The 25,705-nt window shown below is 38.6% G+C and overlaps 1 protein-coding gene across 5 annotated transcripts in view; it reads right to left on the reverse strand.

The window, feature by feature from the left end:
- SUPT3H (SPT3 homolog, SAGA and STAGA complex component) overlaps nucleotides 1–25,705 on the reverse strand; it is a 538,271-nt gene that overhangs the window by 100,094 nt on the left and 412,472 nt on the right. For all 5 annotated transcript variants that reach the window (XM_049893481.1, XM_049893456.1, XM_049893465.1 and 2 more), the window contains 3 exons: nucleotides 9,200–9,275; nucleotides 3,163–3,275; nucleotides 2,250–2,357 (listed from right to left, as the gene is read on the reverse strand). In XM_049893481.1, the coding sequence (XP_049749438.1) occupies nucleotides 2,250–2,357; nucleotides 3,163–3,275; nucleotides 9,200–9,275 (297 nt within the window). The remainder of the gene's footprint in view (nucleotides 1–2,249; nucleotides 2,358–3,162; nucleotides 3,276–9,199; nucleotides 9,276–25,705) is intronic.

Below are 25,705 nucleotides of genomic sequence, written 5' to 3' on the forward strand. Positions count from 1 at the left end.
TTAACCATGCAAGCAATCCCTTGAATGTTAAGGAAAAACTAGGCTTGTTATGTTCACTGTAAATTTCTTCAATTAGAAATGTTACAACAAATTTGTCTGATGTTAATCAAAAGCATATTTATACACATATTCATAAAGCGAACATGCATCAAAAACATTCTAAAGTATGTTATTTGACATCATAATTCGGGTTTGTAACATAAAATAAATACTGTTTAATCAACTGGGCAAGCTTTAGGGACTTTTCAAGTATGTTGACTGATAATGATGTATGACCTTTTCAAAAAAAAAAAAAAACCAGGATTTTAAATGGGAATAAACATTTTAATCGCTACTTGGATTCCAAGCTAATCTGATTCTCCAAGGGGTATAAGAAAGATGCCAAACTGACTTTTGTAAAAAGATGCTATCCACCTATTCCTCACTTATTGACTATCTTGTTATCCAACATTTTGCATTTACCACAACGGTAAAAAATCTACTATCTGAATATTTTGTGCCTTAAAGATGTATGTCCGGCAGTAATGAATGCTGAGGTGTGAGGCGAGAGTAATGCTGATTGTGATGGTTAAGATTATAGGTCAGCGTGGCTGGGCCTTGATTCTCAGTGGTTACATTACATTACATAATGAACTCATCTTCCATTTTGTGATCTGATGTGGTCATCCTCCATTTTCACATAATGCTGATTTTCGCATAATGACCCGGTCTTTGGAACCTTACCATGTTGATAAGTGAGGAATGGGTGTACAGACACATCTCTTTATACATTTTCTAAGTACTCTAGAGTAGAGACACTTAGGTTCATAGGGTTCGTAGGCCTTTTAGATCCATAAAATGACTTCAGGGGGTATCTGAACACCCTGAAACTGTTTGCAAAATTTGTAAATGTGTTTATAGCTTTCATCAGATTCTCAAAGGAATTGGTGACCTAAAAAAAGGTTACAACTATTTCTGAGAGACTACTTGAGCCATCATCCCCACCTAGAGATATCTGTAATAAAGTTTAGATACAATACGGGGTTTAGTCAGTCAGGTTATACATTTCACCTAATTGGGTCAACAGCTGCCTTTACAATTATATACGTAGATGCCAACCTAACCTTCTTACTGCCTTCTCTATGGTTATTAGCTTGAATTATATGAAATTACTGTTTCTGTTAGTAAAAATGGTCAAACATTAGCAAATTTATTCAACGTATTATATTGCATTTTTGGTTTTTAGGCACATATTGGTTACAGACAGTATTTTTAATGCCGAAAGTCATGCACAGTTATTATAAAGCAAACAAACAAACCTGTTGCTGTCAAGTCAATTTTGGCTCATAGTGATCCTATAGGTCGGAGTAGAACTGCCCCGTAGGGTTTCCAAGGCTGTAATCTTATGGAAGCAGACTGCCACCTGTTTTCCCCATGGAGCAGCTGGCAGATTCAAACCGCCAGCCTTCTGGTTCATAGCTGAGCACTTAACCACTATGCCACCAGGGCTCCTTACGGTTATAATATAAAGACTTAAAGTTGAAAGACTTTATAGTCTCACAGGTGGGGATATCAGCAGCATAAACCAGGTCAAACGGGATGTGATCCTCACCTGATAAAGCCAATCTAAAAACTAAGGACAAATGGAGCCATGATTTTCTAAATCATGTTTAGAGATAGAGTAATAATTGAAATTGAAAATTATGAATAAATGCCAGAAATTACATGAATAATAGTAATAACGCTTTGTGTCTTGAGACACAAAGAAATAATGTTTCCTAACATTATTCAATTACTAGATAAGTTGTTATTTCCAATAGAAATGAGAAGTGCTCTGTAACTATTCACTGAAGGAAAGGGAAAGGTAAGTAAGGTAAGGAAAAGGTGAAAAAACTCATTGTATTGACGGATCATCAGGGCCCAGTACATACTAACCAAAAAACTCACTGCCATCAAGTTGATTCCAACTCATAGTGACCCTACAGGACAAAGTAAACTGCCCCATAGAGTTTTCAAGGAGTGTCTGGTGGGTTCAAACTGCTGACCTTTTGGTTAGCAGCCATTGCTCTTTACCACTACACCACTAGCATTTTCCAGTACACACTAGGTATTCAATTAATATTTGTTGAATGCTAAATATATTAAGATTCTTTGACTGAAGGCTATATATTCCAACATAATTAGAAAAAAAAAGCAGTATTAATGTAAATACCAGACATGCAAAAAAATCCACAGATGTGGCAAAGAAGACAGATTTTATTGAGGCTTACCTCAGCAGAGTTGTGATACTGAATGAAGGTTGCAGAAATGGCATGGCTGAAGGGGTCCCCTGCTTTGGTGACCATGTCCTGCCTCACAAGAAGAGCCAGATCCACTAACTAGAAGATCAGAGTAATGAAAATAAAGTTACACAGCTGGAAATAATCATGGCTGCCACTGAAGTGGCAAAACTAAAGGAACACATTCCCAATGTTACTGATAATGTCGTCTGCCTAAAAATCTGTATTGTGGATGGAACTGTTCTAAAAAAAAAAAAAGAACTGTTCTAGGTTCTGTATATAATACAAATGATATATAATCTTTACTTTCTTGGGGGTGGTTCTCCAACTTTACTTTCATGATCATTAAAGGACCATTTTTTAATATTCAGATTTCTGGGCTCTTAGCTGGCCCAAGTATTCTAATTCAGTAGGTGTGCTCTAGGGTATAGCCTAGGAGTTTGTATTTTAAACAAAAGCCAAGAAGATGCTGATGTTTATGGTGCAAGACCCATGCTTTAACAAAATCTTGTCTGTGAGCAGTGATTCCAGATGTAGGTTTTGATAAGCACTTGGGAGATCTCATATACCTAGAAAAGTATTTTTCAAGGTTGGAAAATAATCTCTAAACAAGGCAGATGTGGACCTGAAGTTCACTATTAAGAAGAAGTATCCGAGGACTTCTAGTTCTGGTTAGGATAAAGTTGCAACAGGCAGTCACTTTTACCCTAACACCCACCAAAGCTGAGAATGCAAAGAAACATGATTGAACTAAATTCCAGAAAATGGTAAGACTGTCATAAGAGAACTCACGACTGTTCTCATTTCTGGTGCAGTGGCAGGTGGAAGAATTTGAATCACAGACAGGGATGGGGAGAAATCAACTAATCTTCTAACAAACAATATGACAGATCAGAATTCTTACCTGTGCCACGGTTTCATATGCTAGATACGCTAAAATTTCCATAGCGACGACATTGGGTTTTATCTCCATACTGCTGCAGTCCAACCAGTCTCGAAATTTGGAGGCCTTTTTGGCTAGTGATTAAAAAAATAAGTGTAGAAAATTTAATTTTTAAACAACGTCTTGATACTGCATGTTACTTTCACGAAATGAAAACTGTTTCCTAAAAATTGAATATGAAAAATAATGTGTACAAAATACAGTATTTCCAAAGTTTTATTAATCTCTAAACATTCTAGCCTCAAGAAATTCAAGTTTTAACCCTCAGCTGGAAAGCAGTTCAATGGGTGCTTTCAAGAAATCCCTTATGCATTTGGTCTTTTATTTTGTATCTATGCTACATAACATTGTTTACTAAACCACTTAATGTTTAACACTTCTCACACTGCTTCACAATTCATTCCATTTGGCTACAGCTTATGTTATAACAATGGTCAGAAGGGTTACTTTGCTTGATGCAACTTTTATTCTTGTGGAAAGAAAATACTGCAAGACAGAACCTGTGATGACAAAAGGAACATACAGAAACTGCATTTCTAATACCTCTCAAAACATATATATTGCTAGAACAGGCTCAAAGTAGTAATTTAGAATTGAATAAAATAAACCTACATCTGGCCTGATCTAAATGTGCAGTTACATTTTCCTGATTGCAGAGATGTCCAATTTCTTAAGTCTGACTCTTAAAACCATACAAATAGATTCTAACCTGCCTTTAAAATCAAATCGCCCATTAGCCAAACCAAGACCAAACCCATTGCCACTGAGTCAGTTCTAACTCACAGCAATCCTACAGGACAGAGAAGAACTGCCCCATGGGATTTCCAAGGTTGTAAATCTTTATGGAAGTAGGCTGCCACATCTTTCTCCTGAGGAGCGGCTGAACTGATCTCTCAGTTACCAGTTGGGCGCTTAACCACTGTGCCACCAGGGCTCCTAAACTGCTCATTACTCACTTATTAAGCCGTTATCTGGCCTTGAGTATAGTCTCCTCTGTGTTCACCCTGGATGCTCTCCCTCTATCACTCTTCTCCATTCATGGAAATCCTGACCATACAGGCCAAAGGGAGATGTTTCCACTTTCACAACTTATTGAACCTTTATACCATCAAATATCTTTTCATTCCATTTAAATTTCTCAAACCATATTATTATTTGTGGGCAAAGACCATGCCTCATATCTCTCTGCATACCTGACAGCACCAAGCACACATGGAACCAAGCATCTTTGGAACCTTCAGTTAAATATCTCTAAACTTTCACAGCGCTAAGCAGAGTCTAATTTAATATAGGACCTTTGATATTAATTTAGCAACTAGAAGGAAAATATAGTGAAGATTTTATCAAATCTATAAGATAATAATCTTTTAAAAAAAGGTCACCGATTATTCTTTTGATTAATCTGGTCCCACAGGTCTATAAAACACTGAATAGTAACTCAAATCATGATGTTTTGATCCTTACAGATACAGTCTTCATGGATTCCACATACAGGAGAGTTTTCTTTAAAATAAATCACAGAAGACATTAAGTTCTGCTATTGAAGTACATATCCAAAGTTGTCAAATGTGGCAGAATTATGATAATCCCCCTTAAAGCTATCTCCCTAAAGTAACCAATCTTTCAAATAGTCTCTGACATGCAGCATTCCATCTAACTAGCAAGCTGCGATAGCTCACAAACACTTGTTTAACATCTGTGGAGTACTTCTGAAGTTAACAGGCAGCAATTTGGCAAGATCAATAACGTGCACCTCGTTCACTTCTCTGACAGACTGTTAGGAACGTAGAAACAGATATTTTGTGACTATGCTCTGGACTATTTACCGTAAAAGCATTCATTGCAGCGTTATTCACAACAGCCAAAATGTGGAAACAACCCACATGCCCATCCACAGATGAACGGATAAACAAAATGTGGTCTACATGTACAATGAAATAGTATTCATCCATAAAAGGAGAAATGAAGTTCTGATACATGCTACAACATGGATAAACCTTGAAAGCATTATGTTAAGTGAAATAAGTCAGACACAAATGGACAAATATTGTATGCTCCCACTTCTGAAATATTTAGAATAGGCAAACGCAAAAAGACAAAAGTTTTTTAGTGGTTACCAAAGGCTGGGGATGGGGAATGGGGTGATGAAAAACTTTTAGAAATAGACCATGGTGATAGTTGCACAACATGGTGAATGTAATTAATGTCACAGAATTGTATACCTAAAAAATGGCTAAAATGGCAAATTTCCTGTCATATATTTTTACCACAATGGAATAAATTTTTTTTTTTTTAAAGGAAGGGTTAGTATTCGGATAGATCTGTCCACCTAAGCAACAGAATTAGTAGCTTCCTCACTTTTCTTTCTTTCACTAGATAGTAAGCACTTGGAATGCCGGAGCAAGGAGCATGTATCTACCGTTGTATCCTCAGCATCTAGAATAGCGCTTGGCATTAGAAGAGTCTCAATAGATATTTCTAGAAGAAACAAATAAATGAATGAATGAAAAATATTTCTTTATTAAAAGGGTAGGGTTCAAGCTTCTCTATGCATTAAAAAAAGATGCATAGAGGCTCCATAAGCCACTTCCAAACCCAAAACCAAACCCAGTGCCATCGAGTCGATTCCAACTCATAACGACCCTATAGGACAGAGTAGAACTGCCCCACAGTGTTTCCAAGGAGCGCCTGGCGGATTCGAACTGCCTACCCTTTGGTTAGCAGGCGTAGCACTTAACACTACATCACCAGGGTTTCCATAAACCACTTGGGTTATTGCTATTCCAAGGGTGAAGCCAATTTCCTCCTCTGTCACCAGGAGAAGGAGAGATTGACCCTTTCAGGACATTGTTGGTTTCAGCAAAAGACCCCTAGTCATGACAGTTTGCTTCCATCAAGAAATGGGAAGGCTTTAGAATGAACTAATTCCTTGTCTTTCCACTCTCTTCCCAATACATCAGGAGAAAAGGTAATTTGGAAATTGGCTAGCAATTTAAATAGAATCCTGAACAAAGGCCAATAGGTCCTAGAATTATCAGCTTTTTGACACTACCTGGGTATTCCATTCTCTCATCCCTGTATACTATTTCATAATTTCTATCCCATCAGCCTTTCCACACTCAATCTTTCCCTCAGTGCCCTCTGTAATACTCATTCAAATCTGAAGAAATTCTTCTTCAGTTTCAGCATCTTTAAAAACATTGTTCTTTGCCTTAACTGAAAATAGCCTTCCGCAGAAAATATGGCTTTCCCTGCAACTTTCTATCAAGAGGTCCCTTCTTCCCTTCCTTCTATAAATATTTACTGGGCAGCTACTGTTTGCCAGCCTATTCATTTCCCATATCCCATCTATGAGAGGGCCTGGAAGGAATACCTTTGTCTAAGTATCTCCAACAACAAGTACACTGACAGCAGACTTCTTACTATCAAGAGATGCTAATATTTTCATAAATAACTTTTACTAATAAATAACTATCAGCGTACAATTTCCTACCCAACTAAACTATCATTCAAGTATAGGGCAAAATATGAGTGCTTTAAACTCTTGAAGATCCTAAGAAAAATAAAATCAAGCTGAGAGGGAAAGCTTAGACACTTATTAACTTAAAAATTTCTAAGTCATGGATATGTATTAAAAATTAAGGCTTGCAATTAAAATAATAGAAATAGAATATATAACATCCAAGCTGGTAAAGGAAAAATGTAATAAAGAAAACCCAATCAATCCAATAGGATGTACAAGAGGAAAAATCAAACAGAAAAGCACAGTAAGCTTACAATACAAAATAACACAGCACAGACAAACCCAAATGCATCAGTAATTAAACACATATAAATTGATCTAATTCATCAATGAAAATACACAGAGGCTCTGAGATTAATTAAAAAGAAAATCTAGGTATCAGTTGTTTACAAAAGCTATATATATAGTACAAACAGAGAAAGCGAAGGGTTGGAAAAAGATTTACAAGACAAATTCTAACCAAATGAAAGCTAGTGAATCAATATTGATACGAGATTAAAGAAGACTTTGAGGGAAATGACTGACTTACATAAATACAAAAAACAAAAGAATGGTAAACCTCATCAATGTCTCATACAGTTTACCGTCAGCCTATAAAGTTATAAAGATGCTACTTTAAAATGTATCAGTAATCCCAACTGGTGAATGCCATGATCAAACGTTTAAGAAGACATATGACAGGATCAAGGTTCCTACATCTTGGTTTCTCAGAAAGGAGAGGAAAGAAAAGAGCCTAACACTCTTGACCAGCGTGGGAATTGCTTCTGAATTTGCTGACCCACTTGGGTTATAGAGTTCCCAACCACAGTATTTTGGAATATAAAACAGATTCTCCCACTACGGTTGCATAATGAATCACCTATGGGCACCATGTAAACCAATATTTTTAAATGACCAAATCCTTCCCATCTAAAGAAAAAAAAAAATAAGCATAACATACTGCTTATACTACAGTTATTTAGAAAGGAAAATTATTCACATTTAACCTACTACAGTTGATTACTGAGTTACAAACAGAAAATGAAGAGTTACTAAAAAACTGCTTTTCAAACAAAAGCCATATTAGAAGACTTCAATAGAACTTAGTTATAGTGTGAAAGAGCACTTCTGTCCCTCTAAGTGAATTAACTTTAAAATATAATTAAAAAAAATAGCTCAATAGCATTAAATGTTACTTTATAAACTAGAAATTTATACTTTTAAAAGACTTGAATGCCATTTTTAAACCTAAAAATTACAATACAAAAACCTCTCATTTGCTGAAATTGCCATGATCTGAAGTGTCATTTACTTAATGCTTCACAGATGTATGATGCCAAATTGTTAGTCAGATTGGGAAGTATATTTAGTTAGAAAAAAATCTTCCAAAACATGTTTTCCTATATTTTACTGACATTTACATGGCACACCATTTGAAATGTGTCATTTATTTGCACTTTGTGATCTATAAATGAAGCTCTCATTTTCTTTTTCCAAATCACACACATTGTTATTGTGACCACATGATGGCTTTTTGTTTAAAGACACCATTGTCTGTGTAATTCCTCAGACCAGGGTCATGTGCTACTTCGTCATATTTTTAACTGGACTTTTCATCACGTTCTCTCTTTGACCTTTACCCTGAGAGCCTTAGTCATCACTGAACTGTTGCTGTAAGGACGTTCTGCTACACAATCTATCCCACTGTTTATCATGGGTCTTTATGTTCTTTTAGTAAACTGCTGTGCAGTGTTGGGAAGTACTCATTCTACCACTAGGTTGCTTGTGCTACAAAAGCATGGGCTAATGAATGTGGCTAATGTTGAATGCACGCCACACAGCAGGAGTTTACAGACAATAATGGAAGATACTACTGATATGCTGCTTTGTGTTAATATGCGCATGCATGAATAAAAGGGGAAAGTCTGGGATTTGTTAATTAACATTGGGGGCTTTGAAATGTCATGACTGTACTATTAGAACCCCTTTGGGTCAAGTAAAATCAGCATTACTACTGTAAATATGACTAAGAAACTAGAAAAGAAACTAAAATGGGAATATTAAATCAAATGGACTTCTTCTGACTAAAAGCAATGTGAATAATTAACATGGCTCTCTGTGTATTACTAGCATCCTTTATAACCTCTGATACTATTAACTGCAAAACAGTAGTGTGGGGTAAAATCTTTCACAGGTTCCCCCTGCAATGCAGAGGTTGTTTCTGTAACAACCCAGTGCCGTCGAATCGGAAACATAGCGAGAACTGCCCCACAGAGTTTCCAAGAAGCACCTGGCGGATTTGAACTGCCGACTCTTTGGTTAGCAGCTGTAGCACTTAACCACTATGCCACCAGGGTTTCCTCTGTAACAGTTATAACTCTGCAAATATTGAATCCACCAATTCCTAAGGAACAGAGATCATGCCATACTGTAGTAACGCGTGTAACACATAACCTTTTATGCATACAATTAACTGTAAGTTAGATGCTTACTTACAGAAACTTAATTGCCGACTTTCGCAAAATTCTGCATATTGAGCTGAGTCCATCATTCGAGTTTGTCTTTCCGCTCTCTAATGGATAAAAATAAAAAGACACATTTTTAAAGCAATAAACTATTATATATGTTTTCATAGCTAAACTTAGAATTGAAATACCATTTTCTTTTCCTTACTCCAAGCAAACAGTTCAGTACTACCGTAAATACCAGCATACATAAAATCGTGGTAACTGTGGATGTGAAGTTTGTTTCTTTTGGAAAAATAAAGTGTAAAATACCATTTTCTGCCACTCTGTTACTGTTACTATAGTGAAAAAGAGAACTAAAGGACCTCAGTTCTTAGATTATATACTTTTAAATTTTCTTACCTGTACCATTCTTTTAAAGAAAAACAAAACCGTGAGGGGATAACAGTAAACCACACAGAAAAACTGTTGTTAACTATTATTACCCATCTGCCTTAAAGCTGTGATTTTTCAATGCTCAAACAAGAGTCAGCCAATAGGGTCCATGTATTTCCCCTCAGTTAGAACATGAAGCCAGACAGAGTTAACAGATTCATATTTTAAATTGTAAAGAAAATAAAGAAAAAGGTAAATACAACACAAATCCTTTAAAAGGAGTCCAGGTATGATTCACAGTTTGGTATAGCTTCACTCGTGGGTTTTTTGATTCAGTATAGCAGATGTTTGCTGCCTCATTGTCCCACAAGAGGTAGGATAATTATAATTCACTCATAGTTTGGTGGGAAAGAATATGACCGCTTCCGCTTCCTTGGCAAGAGAAACAGTTTGAAATGAGACAGGCTGGTACTTCTTGGAATGAGTTTCTGGTCAGTAAAGGGAAAAAATTCCTGAGACTTTACTTTTTTTTCTGCTTTGAAAGGACTTTCATTAAGTTATCTTTATGATGGTTATTGAAGTATATAGTCAAACAAACCAAACCCATTGCCATCAAGTTGATGTCAACTCAAAGTGCCCCACAGGACTAAGCAGAACTGCCCCATAGAGTTTCCAGGGCTGAAAGCTTTATGGAAGCAGATTATCACATCTTCCTCCCACAGAGCAGCTGCTGGGTTTGAACCGCCAACCTTTCAGTCAGCAGCCGAACACTCAAGCGCTGTGCCACCAGGGCTCCTTTGGAGCACATTTAAGTACCACTTTTTCTAACATCTGTGGATATTTTTTGTGTTTTTTAAATTGAGATTATTCTTTTTTTGTTTGTTTGATTTGGGTGAACGGTCAATTTTATTCCAATGATATGTCAGTTGACAGAATAATGGTGCATTAGCTGCCCTGGATAAAGAAAAATAGATGGGATGCTGAGGATTAAGGTAAAAGTTTACTAACTACTGTGGTTCCTTCTAAGACCACTGACTTTTTTTTTCCTTTCTCCTTCCTTCCTTTTATCTCTCCTACTCTCTTCCTCCCCTCCTTTCTATCCTTCCTTCCCTCCCACACAAACATACTCACAGGTATATACATATGTGCAGGAAGAAACAAACCCAGGCTTCTCTTGCTTCAACCTTCTAGGTACAACTAGCCTTTTCTGAGCAAGGACAAGCAAATATATACATACACACTTCCATATGTATCCTCTTGTGCATGTATCAGAAACACCATATTTCCTTAAGGGTATATTGGTATATTATTGAGTGAATTTTTATATACCTGAAAGTACTTTTTTTTTAATATATGAACGCATGGTTTAGTTTTCTTCCTCTTTTAAATGCATCTGTCACATTACTTAAATGTTTGCTGACGGAAATTAGAAAATAAGGAAAGAAGAATTTATGTATTTTGAACACAACAAATCAGTTACTAATAAAAACTCATTGCTGTGGAGTTGTTTCCGACTCAAGGTGAACCCAGGTGACAGAGCAGAACTGCCCCATAGGGTTTCCAAGGCTGTAATCTTTGCAGAAGCAGACTGCTGCATCTTTCTCCCATGGAGCAGCTGGTGGGTTTGAACTGCTGACCTTTCGTTAGCAGTCAAGCACACTAAACACTGTGCCACAAGGGCTCCTTAGTTACTACGCCTATTGTCGTCCAGTCGATTCAGACTCATACAGGTTTATTTAAAAAAATCTCCTGGAGGCGGAGCCAAGACGGCAGAACAGACAGATGCTTCCAGCAAGCCCTCTTTACAACAAAGACCCGAAAAAAACAAGTGAAATGAGTATATTTGTGATAAGCTAGGAGTCCTGAGAATCAAAGGCAAGCTCAGACAATGAACTAAGGGGCAGGAGGAGGAAGAGGCCATTCAAAAATGGAGAGGAGTTACTGGACCTGAATTGTGGGGAGCCCTCACGCACTATGCCTGGAGCGGTAGCGGTGGCAGACTGATACTAGTGTTTGGCAGCAGTTTCCTCAGGGAGAAGCAGCCAACCACACAGCCCACTCATACCTCCAGAATCTCAGAAGAACAGCGCTCTCGGCAAAAGCTAAGTACTTGCATATATTTTAACACGCCCCCCGACCCCCAAGCCAGCTTAAGCAGCTGAATCCCTGGGCCTGAGATATGCCCTGTTGAGCACCTACAGCCATCCTCCCAGCCTTGGGGAAGGAAAAAAATTGCAACTGGGGGGAAAAGATAATTTACTAGCTCCATTAACTGGGGGAGCTCAGGACAGAAGCGGCTCCTGTCCAGGCATATACCGTCCATGGACCTTGAGCACCTTTCCCTTCTGCATGGACCTGTGTGGGCCTATTTTGGGAGAAAAGGCCCTAGTTGGCAAAATCCAACCATTTCAGCTGTGTGGTGGAGAGGTGGGTGTTTGATGTTTGACGTTGCTTTGCCTATTAAACAAGGTCCTCACCTACCCACATCAGGGACCTAAGGACTGGTAGCTCCACTCAGGTCACCCAGCCACCCGCAACAGGGGTCCAAAGATAACTGGTACCTCCCAATCCTTACCATCAAAAACTTTGGGTGCCCATGGTCCCTCTGCAGAACCCACCCACCAGCACGCTCTAGGGAACAGGGACGCCTTTTCCTCAGAGACACTCGGGGGTCAGTTCTCAGCCCCCTGCCTTGTTCAGAGCATGACCTCCTGCTGCAATCAGATACCGGTATATACGCCAATCACCCCTGCCCCTCTAAGACTGTAGGGCAGAGCCTGTACCACACACTTGATGATCAGCTACCTGGAAACCTGAGCTGAACTCACACAAGAAAACTGAATGGGCTCCTGGACTGATATACCTGATAATGTCTCTAGCCATCTGGGGACAGGACATCAGAGCTCCAAAGGCAAAAATAATCAAGCTAGCTCACTCAAGCAACCCATAGGGGTATACCAAAACAAAACAAAGCAATAAGCTACGACAGAGTAAGCAAGCATAAACTAATACAACAACTTACAGAAGGTTCAGAGACAACAGTCAATATCAAGTCACATAAAGAAACAGACCATGATCACCTCAACAGGCTCTCAAAACAAAGAATCCAGGGATCTTCAAGATGAAAGTACGTTCCTGGAATTACCAGATGCAGAATACAAAAGTTTAATATACAGAACCCTTCAAAACATCAGGAAGGAAATGAGACAATACGCAGAACAAGCCAAGGAACACACAGATAAGGTAACTGAAGAAATTAGAAAGATTATTCAGGAACATAATGAAAAGTTTAATAAGCTGGAAAAAACCACAGACAGACAGCAATCAGGAATTCAGAAGATTAACAACAAAATTACACAAGTAGACAACTCAATAGAAATTGAGAGGAGCAGAATTGAGCAAGTAGAAGCTAGAATTTCTGAACTCGAAGATAAATCACTCAGCACTAATATATCTAAAGAAAAATCAGATAAAAGAATTAAAAAAAATGAAGAAACCTTAAGAATTATGTGGGACTCTATCAAGAGAAATAACCTACAAGTGACTGGAGTACCAGAACAGGGAGGGATAACAGAAAATACAGAGAAAATTGTTGAAGATTTGTTGGCAGAAAACTTCCCTGATATTGTGAAAGATGAGAAGATATCTGTCCAGGATGCTCATTGGACTCCACATAAGGTAGATCTGAAAAGAAAATCACCATGACATATTATAATCAAACTTGCTAAAACCAAGATAAAAAGAGAATTATAACGGCAGTGAGGGATAAACGAAAAGTCACCTACAAAGGAGAGCCAATAAGAGTAAGCTTGGACTACTTGGCAGAAACCATGCAGGCAAGACGGCAATGGGATGACATATTTAAAAAACTGAAGGAAAAAAAAACTGCCTGCCAAGAATCATATATCCATCAAAACTGTCTCCTAAATATGAAGGTGAAATTAAGACATTTCCAGATAAACACAAGTTGAGGGAATTCATAAAAACCAAACCAAAACTACAAGAAATACTAAAGGGAGTTCTTTGGTTAGAAAATCAATAATATCAGGTATCAACCCAAGACTACAACACCGGGCAGGGCAACCAGAAGTCAACTCAGACAGGGAAATCCAAGAAAATAAAGCAAGATTATATATATATATATAAAAAGCCCAACACAGGGTAACAGTGATGTTATTATATAAAAGAAGACAACATTAAAATAATAATGAGGGACTAAGAAATGTAATCATATACCTTCCATATGGAGAGGAAGATACAGCGAGCGATACAAAGAAATAAAAGTTAGTTTTAAATTTAGAAAAATAGGGGTAAATAATAAGGTAACCACAAAGGAGACAAACTATCCTACTAAAAAAAAAAAATACAAGGGAAAAATAGAGACTCAGCAGAAACAAAATCAACAACAAATATGAGGAAAGGACAATATATAAAGAAAATCTACTCAGCACATAAAATCAAGTGGGAAAAAGAAACTGTCAACAACACACAAAAACAACATCAAAATGATAGCACTAAATTCGCACCTATCTATAATTACCCTGAATGTAAACGGACTAAATGCACCAATAAAGAGACACAGAGTGGCAGAATGGATTAAAAAACAAGATCCGTCTATATTAGTTTGTTTGTGTCTCTAAGTCTAAAAGACACACCTTAGACTTAGAGACACAAACAAACTAAAACTGAAAGGATGGAAAAAAATAAATCAAGCAAACACAAACAACAATAAAAAAAGAGCAGGAGTGGCAATATTAATTTCTGACAAAATAGACTTTAAAGTTAAATCCATCAGAAAGGATAAGGAAGGACACTATATAATGATTAAAGGGACAATACACCAAGAAGATATAACCATATTAAATATTTATGCACCTAACGACAGGGCTGCAAGATACATAAACCAAACTCTATAAGCATTGAAAAGTGAGATAGACAGCTCCACAATAATAGTAGTAGACTTCAACACACTACTTTCAGTGAAGGACAGGACAGTCAGAAAGAAGCTAGATAAAGACACGGAAGATCTAAATGCCACAATCAAGCAACTTGACTTCGTCGACATATACAGAACACTCCACCCAACAGCAACCAAGTATACTTTCCTTTCTAGTGCACATGGAACAGTCTCTAGAATAGACCACACATTAGGTCATAAAGCAAGCCTTAGCAGAATCTAAAACACTGAAATATTACAAAGCATCTTCTCTGACAATAAGGCCATAAAAGTGGAAATGAATAACAGGAAAAGCAGGGAAAAGAAATCAAACACTTGGAAACTGAACAATACCCTGCTCAGAAAAGACTGGATTATAGAAGACATTAAGGATGGAATAAAGAAATTCAGAGAATCCAATGAGAATGAAAACATTTCCTATCAGAACCTCTGGGACACAGCAAAAGCGGTGCTCAGAGGCCAATTTATATCAATAAATGCACACATCCAAAAAGAAGAAAGGGCCAAAATCAAAGAACTATCCCTACAACTTGAACAAACAGAAAGAGAGCAACAAAAGAAACCCACAGACACCAGAAGAAAACAAGTAATAAAAATTAGAGCTGAACTAAATGAAATAGAAAACAGAAAAACAATTGAAAGAATTACCAAGACCAAAAGCTGGTTTTTTGAAAAAAGCAACAAAATTGATAAACCACTGGCCAAACTGACAAAAGAAAAATAGGAGAGGAAGCAAATAACCCGAATAAGAAATAAGATGGGCGATATTACAACAGACCCAACGGAAATTAAAAGAATCATATCAGATTACTATGAAAAATTGTACTCAAACAAATTTGAAAACGTAGAAGAAACGGATGAATTCCTAGAAACACACTACTTACCTAAACTAACACAAACAGCGGTAGAGGAACTAAATAGACCCATTACAAAAGAAGAGATTAAAAAGGTAATCAAAAAACTCCCAACGAAAAAAAGCCCTGGTTCAGAAGGCTTCGCTGCAGAGTTCTACCAAACTTTCAGAGAAGAGTTAACACTACTACTACTAAAGGTATTTCAGAGCATAGAAAAAGATGGAATACTACCAAACTCATTCTATGAAGCCACCATATCCCTGGTACCAAAATCAGGTAAAGAAACCACAAGAAACGAAAATTATAGATCTATATCCCTCATGAACGTAGACGCAAAAATCCTCAACAAAATTCTAGCCAATAGAATTCAACAACGTATCAAAAAAATAATTCACCAAGTGGGATTCATACCAGGTATGCAGGGATGGTTCAACGTTAGAAAAACAATTAATGAAATCCACCACATAAATAAAACAAAAGACAGGAATCACATGATTTTATTAATTGATGCAGAAAAGGCATTTGACAAAGTTCAACACCCATTCATGATAAAAACTCTCAGCAAAATAGGAACAGAAGGAAAATTCCTCAACATAATAAAGGGCATTTATACAAAGCCAATAGCCAACATCACCCTAAATGGAGAGAGCCTGAAAGCATTCCCATTGAGATCAGGAACCAGACAAGGACACCCTTTATCACCACTCTTATTCAACATTGTGTTGGAGGTCCTAGCCAGAGCAAATTAGGCTTGATAAAGAAATAAAGGGCATCCAGATGGGCAAGAAAGAAGTCAAAGTATCTCTATTTGCAGATGACATGATCTTATACACAGAAAGCCCTAAGGAATCCTCCAGAAAACTACTGAAACTAATAGAGGAGTTCAGCAGAGTATCGGGATACAAGATAAACATACAAAAATCAGTTGGATTCCTCTACACCAACAAAAAGAACATCGAAGAGGAAATCACCAAATCAATTCCATTTACTGTAGCCTCCAAGAAGATAAAATACTTAGGAAATAAATCTTATCAGAGATGTAGAAGACTTATACAAAGAAAACTACAGTACAATTCTGCAACAACCCAAAAGAGACTTACATCAGTGGAAAAACATACCTTACTCATGGATAGGAAGACTTAACATTATAAAAATGTCTATTCTACCAAAAGTGATCTATATATTTAATGTAATTCTGATCCAAATCCCAACGACATTCTTTAATGAGATGGAGAAACAAATCACCAACTTCATATGGAAGGGAAGGAGGCCCCGGATAAAGAAGGCATTGCTGAAAAAGAAGAACAAAGTGGGAGGCTTTACTTTATCCGACTGTAGAACCTATTATACCGCCACAGTAGTCAAAACAGCCTGGTACTGGTACAACAACAGATACATAGACCAGTGGAACAGAATTGAGAATCCAGACATAAATCCATCCACATATGAGCAGTTGATATTTGACAAAGGCCCCAAAACAGTTAATTGGGGAAAAGACAGTCTTTTTAACAAATGGTGCTGGCATAACTGGATATCCATCTGCAAAAAAATGAAACAAGACCCATACCTCACTCCATGCACAAAAACGAGCTCAAAATGGACCAAAGACCTAAATATAAAATCTAAAACAATAAAGTTCATGGAAGAAAAAATAAAGACAACGTTAGGAGCCCTAATACATGGCATAAACAGTACACAAAACATTTTTAAGAATGCAGAAGAAAAACTAGATAACTGAGAGCTGCTGAAAATCAAACACCTATGCTCATCCAAAGACTTCACCAAAAGAGTAAAAAGACTACCTACAGACTGGGAAAAAGTTTTTAGCTGTGACATTTCCGAGTGGGGCCTGATCTCTAAAATCTACATGACACTGCAAAAACTCAACTACAAAGAGACAAATAACCCAATTAAAAAATGGGCAAAAGATATGAATAGATACTCCACTAAAGAAGACATTCAGGTAGCTAATAGATATATGAGGAAATGTTCACGATCATTAGCCATAAGAGAAATGCAGATCAAAACTACAATGAGATTTCATCTTATTCCAACAAGGCTGGCATTAATCCTAAAAATACAAAGTAATAAATGTTGGAGAGGCTATGGAGAGACTGGAACACTTATACACTGCTGGTGGGAATGTAAAATGGTACAACCACTTTGGAAACCGATTTGGCATTTCCTTAAAAAGCTAGAAATAGAACTACCATACGATCCAGCAATCCCAGTCCTTGGAATATATCCTAGAGAAATGAGAGCCTTTACACGAACAGATATATGCACACCCATGTTTACTGCAGCACTGTTTACAATAGCAAAAACATGGAAGCAACCAAGGTGCCCATCAACGGATGAATGGATAAATTATCGTGTATTCACACAATGGAATACTATGCATTGATAAAGAACAGTGAGGAATCTGTGAAACATTTCGTAACATGGAGGAACCTGGAAGGCATTATGCTGAGTGAAATTAGTCAGTTGCAAAAGGACAAATATTGTATAAGACCACTATTATAAGAACTTGAGAAATAGTTTTAACTGAGAAGAAAACATTCTTTTGTGGTTACGAGAGCGGGGAGGGAGGTAGGGAGGGTGGGAGAGGGGCAGTCACCAATTAGATAGTAGATAGGAACTACTTTAGGTGAAGGGAAAGACAACACACAATACAGGGGAGGTCAGCACAACTGGACTAAACCAAAAGCAAAGAAGTTTCTGGAATAAACTGAATGCTTCGAAGGCCAGCATAGCACGGGCAAGGGTCTGTGGACCATGGTTTTAGGGGATATCTAAGTCAATTGTCATAACTAAATCTATTAAGAAAACATTCTGCATTCCACTTTGAAGAGTGGCGTCCGGGGTCTTAAACGACAGCAAGCAGCCATCTAAGATGCATCATTGGTCTCAACCCACCTGAAGCAAAGGAGAATGAAGAACACCAAGGACGCAAGGCGATTACGAGCCCAAGAGACAGAAAGGGCCACGTGAACTAGAGGCTACATCAACCTGAGACCAGAAGAACTAGATGGTGCCTGGCTACAACCGAGGACTGCCCTGACAGGGAACAGAACAGAAAAGCCCCGAGGGAGCAGGAGAGCAGTGGGATGCAGACTCCAAATTCTTATAAAAAGACCAGACTTAATGGTCTGACTGAGACTAGAAGAACCCTGGTGGTCATGGCCTCCAGGCCTTCTGTTTGCCCAGGACAGGAACCATTCCCGAAGCCAACTCTTCAGACATGGATTGGACTGGACAATGGGTTGGAGAGGGATGCTGGTGAGGAATGAGCTTCTTGGATCAGGTGGACACTTGAGACTATGTTGGCATCTGCTGCCTGGAGGGGAGATGAGAGGGTGGAGGGCGTTAGAAGCTGGTGAAATGGACACGAAAAGAGAGAGTGGAGGGAGAGAGCGGGCTGTCTCATTAGGGGGAGAGTAATTGGGAGTGTGTAGCAAGGTGTATATGGGTTTTTGTGTGAGAGACTGACTTGATTTGTAAACTTTCACTTAAAGCACAATAAAAATTATATTAAAAAAACTCTTAAGATTGAAGCACGATCACTCATGTAGATGTGTGCGCACGTGCACGCACACACGCGCGTTTATCACGTGTTACATTCATGTGTGCGTAGGCACGCACATGTTTCTAACACACAGGAATGTATGTATATATACTGCACATATACATACATTCCTGTGTGTTAGAAACATGTGCGTGCCTACGCACACATGAATGTAAGTCTTACTACATAGCAGGAGTGTTTCAGGTTTGAATTTTCAGCTCTGAGAAAAATATCTGACATGTGGTAAATAAATAAGCAATGAAGGTTTGTTGAATAAATAAGTGCTACCATTTTATCCTATGAGCAAGGCAAATGACTACTGCCGTAAAGCAGCCCGTCCTTGATTATCTATGCAGTCCTACGAGTCTTCTCTGCTACTCTCCAGCTAGGCAGCCTCAGCCACCCAACCCATGCTGGGCAGAAAGGACTCAGGTATGGAAAAAGAAAGTAACTTCCTAAAGGGATTGTTAATATTAACTTGTTGTACCAATTTAGACAATAAAAACTTGGTTTGTGGACATATGCTTACATAGTTAATGTATCTACAGTAAGTGTTTCTGGAAATGAAATCCAAGGAAGCTTGCCCTAAGAGGTTAAGGTAGCCACATCTGCCAGCTTTAACTAAGTGATGTATTTAGCTAGCTGGAAGATTTTGAACCTCAAAGCCGATCATCTGGCTATATTTCAAAAATACCCATAAACCTCTGAAGGACTTTCAATTATTACAGCTAGCTTCATTCCTTTCAGACACCCTCTCGAGTGCCTATTCTCTTTACTTCCTTAAGCATCTTTGTTTATAATTCCTTCAGCATCTGAGCAGTGACCTCTGACGTGAGGAGTGCCATGTACCTGGCCCTTGGGTATGCATCCGAAGCCACTTACCCAGTGCCTAGCACACAGCAAACACTCAGTGCAAAGTGGTTGATTCAGCAAACATCTTCAGGCAGTATAAAATCATGACATACTAGAGCTAGAGTGCAGCTTAAAGTTCATCTTGTTCAATCCCCCTTATTTTAAAGATAAGAAAATTGAGGTTCAGAGAGAAGTAATTCGTGAAAGGTGACCAGGCTAGATATTAAGCCCAGGACTCCCAATTTCCAAGCCAGCCTATTTTCATTATAAAAAGCTGTCTCCAACCTATAGTAATTTTTCCCTAAAATGTTCTCCTTTGGGATCCAATAAATTCCATGTAGAATCTTACCAAAAAGTATCATGTAGTCACTATAATTAAAAATTAAGTGTTTTTGAGAAAAACAAATTAGTGAGGCCAGGGGTCAGCGAAGGCGGCACAACCTGAGGATGCTCTAATGCAGAATTTACAAACGCTACTGTTTCTGGTACTGCTGCAAACATGTCCCAGGTGTGTAGAGATACTGATTTCCCTCAGCCCTCTGGATGTCAGGCAAGGCTGAGGCAGCAGAACCTCCAGGACGGTGTCTAGTTATGAATTGTCTTGTCCATTTATCTTGGTGTGACAAAAATATTGTCATTTTCTATGTGTGTCGTGATGTGAAATGGTCTGGAAGCACTTGTACTACTAATAGCGTCCTTGAATATTACACGAGATAGTGCCCACATGCTATTCACTGCAGGGTCAAGTGAGCTCAACACTGAATCACAGATTCTCACAATAACCAGGACTGTAAGATGATTCAGATATGCTCATCATGCTGATTTTTTTTTTTTCTTTTTTGGTGGTCCCAGGCTGCATCCACTAGTACTTGCAGATTTTAGTCAGCCAGTTTTCAGTTTCTTGACAGCTCCTCTTTCTCTATTTGGTTTAAGAGGTTGAATGTTGGCAATTTTCTAGTTAGATGAAAAGGTTTGTTCTCTATCCAACCCATCTGTGCCCTCCCTAAAATGAGATATAGATAGATAGATACATAGATAGATAGACAGATAGATATACCTAGCAACATATGTTGATTTTTGTTTGCTCCTTTCTTTTCCCCATGAACAGTTTCAAAAAGCAAAGGACAGGGGCAAATTTTGGTCTTTTAAAAAGATCCAAATCAGCCAGCATCTGATGATATTATCTCCTGTCCTTAAACTATCACATAACTACTGAGGAAGGCAGTGAGAAGTCATGGACTAGACATTCTTTAAAGATAAGGGCTGTGTTTTACTTCTATAATTTTTCAGTGCCAGGACAATGCTTAGCTTAGACTTACTTGGGCCCCAATACACATTTGGTGGCTAGCTAAATTACTGGATAGGTAGGTGGATGGACAAAGGCAAAAGTAATGCATCTAAATTCTTGACTGGTTGATCTAAGACCAGGAACTGTAATATCTGTAATAAAATCTTATGAATTCCATCAAGAGTAGGAAGTTTTTAAGCCAATGATTTTGTTAGCTGCTATCAAGTCAGCCCCCGACTAATGGTGGCCTCATGCACGACAGAACGAAATGTTGCTCTGTCTTGAGCCATTCTCACAATTGGTTGTGGATTGGACTGTTGTGATCCATAGGGTTTTTGTTGGTTCATTTTTAGAAGTGGATTGCCAGGTCTTTCTTCCTGGTCTGTCTTAGTCTGGAAGCTCTGCTGAAATCTGTTCAGCATCATGGCAACAGGCAAACCTCCAGTGACAGATGGGTGGTGACTGCGCTTGAAGTGCATTGGCTAGGAATTGAATCCAGGTCTCTTGAATGGAAGGTAAGAATTCTACCACTGAACTAGTAATGCCCCCTTTTAAGCCAAAGATCTATACAACATCAAGACACTGACCAAATAGTAAATAAATTCTTATTTTCTGTGATGCTCCAACTCTACTTTCCCCTCTGCCTCTATTCACATTACCCATTCCAATCCATACTGAAGTGTACACTGGCTGTCTTTTTCTTTGCCTGGAACTATAAGGAATATCTGGAAAAACATGCAGGGGGAAAAGAATCATAAGCCTGAAAAAAACAACACAATCAGAATAACAATGCCTATAGGCTCGCTATGAGTCAGAATCGACTCGATGGCAATGGGATTATTTACATAGAGTGGCATGATTCATAAAGACTTCTACATATATAATGTGACCTTTTTTGATCCTCAAAGTAGGCTTTAAGATAAAGAGTTTTAATAGCTCCATTTTACAGCTGAGGACACTGAGACTTAGATAAATGAAGTGACTTTCCAAGCATATGTTGTTAGGTGCCATCGAGTCGGTTCCAACTCATAGTGACTCTGCACAACAGAACGAAACACTGCCTGGTCCTGCGCCATCCTTACAATCGTTGTTAATGCTTGAGCTCATTGTTGCAGCCACTGTGTTAATCCACCTCATTGAGGGTCTTCCTCTTTTCCGCTGACCCTGTACTCTGCCAAGCATGATGTCCTTCTCCAGGGACTGATCCCTCCTGACAACACATCCAAAGTATGTAAGATGCAGTTTCGCCATCCTTGCTTCTAAGGAGCATTCTGGCCGCACTTCTTCTAAGACAGATTTGTTTGTTCTTTTGGCAGTCCATGGTATATTCAATATTCTTCGCCAACACCACAATTCAAAAGCGTCAACTCTTCTTCGGTCTTCCTTATTCACTGTCCAGCTTTCACATGCATATTATCTGATTGAAAATACCATGGCTTGGGTCAGGCGCACCTTAGTCTTCAGGGTGACATCTTTGCTCTTCAACACTTTGAAGAGGTCCTTTGCAGCAGATTTGCCCAATGCAATGCGTCTTTTGATTTCTTGACTGCTGCTTCCATGGCTGTTGATTGTGGATCCAAGTAAAATGAAATCCTTGACAACTTCAATCTTTTCTCCGTTTATCATGACGTTGCTCATTGGTCCAGTTGTGAGGATTTTTGTTTTATGTTGAGGTGCAGTCCATATTAAAGGCTGTGATCTTTGATCTTCATTAGTAAGTGCTTTAGGTCCTCTTAGCTAGATGTAGACCTTGAGTCCTAAATCCGAGGCTATGGTACACACAGTTACTCAGAAAAGAATTGCTAATCTACATTATATTACCTGTAATGAAGTTTGTACTCCCTTTATATTCTAGCTTCTTCTGAACCAAGTATGAGAATGCAATTTTAACTTTAATTTTTAAAAAGGCACTTTAAAGGGGAGTTAAAAATTCATCTGACCATACCATACGGTCAAGATACTGGACTGAAAAAGGCATTATATAGATAGAACATTGAAAATACTATACTCTGAAATAAAAATCAGTGAATAATCATAGTAGGTTCATCATAGCTTTTATATTGAACATCATCAAATTGCACAATGCTCTCCTGATCACAGATTGCCACATGAATGCAAGGTCATCTTTGGATTAGTCATGCTCTTGTATCTGCAAGTTCAGTTCATCTTCTGCATAATCTGTCAGTTCTACCCACTCCTTGGTTTCTTTAGATGTCAATAACGGTGTTCCCAAACACTCACAAATATGTAACATACGCAGAGGTTTTTCTGTAATTGAACCTTATCGGCAAGCAAGATATTACAATATAGGAGCAAAAATTACTGTTAAAAGTATATTCCTAAAATTTTCCAAACTATTTTTAAATTCAACTGGAATAGCCTTTAAAAAAGGCAAAACAAAACAAAACGAACAAACAAAAAAATCATGCTACTAGTCACTCATCTCACTACCAAGAAGTTATCGCCTTTTCTGGTTATTGTACATCAACTTTAAGCAGAATTCCATGCCAAATGGATTCATTTTCTGGATCTTACCTAAATTAAAACAGGAAAGGAAATATTCCTATAGATGCAGTACCTTGTATAATTTGTTTGTTCACTACCTTGAAAACAACAGACTCGCAGTATATATTGTGAAACTGAATTTTCAAAGTGAAAAGTTTTGACTTCAGTTGACATGGCTTAAAGTTGCTTGTATTTTTGAAAAATACTTTCAGCAATAACAATCACCATTTGCCCCTAACCTATACCATTAAGGTATGAGGCTGAATTACTTATGCCACATGCAGTTCCATTTAAATTCTCCGCATGCTTTCACTGAAGCGTACTTAAAGGCTATAGAAGCTAAGTGCTGGCATATCTCTTGGCAGCTTCTCAAGACATATGACATTTATCTTTCTTTAGCAACACAGAATCACAGAACATAACCCTCAAGTCAAGATGAAAGCTTATCTGCTCTCACTTCTACTTCAGATTTTTTTTTTTAAATCTTATTTTGATTACTCTCAGAGGTCTTACAATTGAAATGCAAAGTCCTTTCTGGACAGAAAAGGCAAAATGCCAATGGCTAATCTACCAACTACCTCATGGTGGTGAAAAATACTGAATATACCAGGGACTGCAAGAAGAACAAACACATTTGTCTTGGAAGAAGTATAGCCAGAATGCTCCTTAGAAGTGAGGATGGCGAGGCTTTGTCTCGCTTACTTTGAACATGTTATTAGGAAGGACCAATCACTGGAGAAATACTTCGTGCTTGCTAAAGTAGAGGGTCAGCGAAAAAGTGGAAGATCCTCAATAATATCGATTGGCACATAGTACTGTGTAGCTACAACAATGGGCTCAAACATAGCAACAATTTGAAGGATAGCACAGGACTAGGCAGACTTTCATTCTTATACATAAGGTCACTATGAGTTGGAACTGTCTCAACGGCACCTAATGACAACTAGGGCTTCTAACTGGTTGGGAATGCCTCAGTAACTGCCTACTTCAACGAGGGCAGTGTATGTGCTGCAGAGCAACCAAATCTGTTGCCGGTGGGATTTTGACCTGAGTAGGAAACAAACAGCAGCGTCCCACTTAAAGATGGCTATTGACCACATGGCTTTGAATGTGTGTCATTCTCCAAGGTGATCATTGGCAGGACTATGGAGAACGACACACATTCAAAGCTGCGCGGTTGGCCACCATCTTTGAGTAAGGCGTCACTGTTTGTTTGCTGGTTGTTTCCTACTTGGGTCAAAATCCAAAGGGCAACAGATTTGGTTGCTATGCAATGCGCACGCTGCCCTTGTTTATCCTGGCAATTACTGAATGTTTGGAACAAGTCTGAAGCCCTGGCAACAACATTTCATGCTAGATGAAACTGGTTGCTGAACTTAAACATCAAATGGAGTGGTTGGTGGCAACATCAAGCAATGTGACAACATGTGAATTGTGGAATATTTATGCATGTTAATGTACGTTGTCTACCTGCAGAACACCCACTAGCAGATCTGTAAGCACCACAGAATGCTGAAGAAACTCAGAAACCACATCCCCGATGTGCTGGAGGTAAGGAAGCTAGATCCAAAAAGTTAAAGGGTTTGCCTGTATAGTCACAGTAAGCTGCTACTCCAGTGAGTGCTCATTCTGCGTGCTGAGTTGCTTTGTAATTTAGTAGATTCCCCTACCCAAAGGTCAAGTGAGCCTCCCTCAAAAAGTCTGTTGGATTTCCCCTTCTGTTCCACCCCACTGCAAAGGTCATCATTTTGGTCCTGAATCATGTGCAGCCACCACTGCTGCCTGGAGCCGGAAACCCGTGAGCAGCCTGGCTGGTGCCTCCACCAGCACCTGCAGCAGGAACAGGGGAGCCGCAGCAAGCGCTTCCCTGTGCCAGTAGTGAGTGGCTGCACGGCTGGTGGGTGGGTGAATGAAACTAGGAGGAGGGGAAGGTGGAGAAGGAGACAGAAGAGGAGGCACTGCGGGGACTGGGATGTGACCTGCGCTGCTCATTCACTCTAGCAGTTTGAAGTCTTTAAAACATTAGAGGGGAAAAAATAAATGAAAGCAGAGGTGCTTTCTCTTAACAACAACAAAAAATAACTTACGGGACCACAGACTTCTATGTGATCAGACATTGCCCGAACAGACGCTATGCAGTA

The sequence above is a fragment of the Elephas maximus genome, chromosome 1, assembly GCF_024166365.1.
Source record: "Elephas maximus indicus isolate mEleMax1 chromosome 1, mEleMax1 primary haplotype, whole genome shotgun sequence".
Taxonomy (NCBI): Eukaryota; Metazoa; Chordata; class Mammalia; order Proboscidea; family Elephantidae; genus Elephas; species Elephas maximus.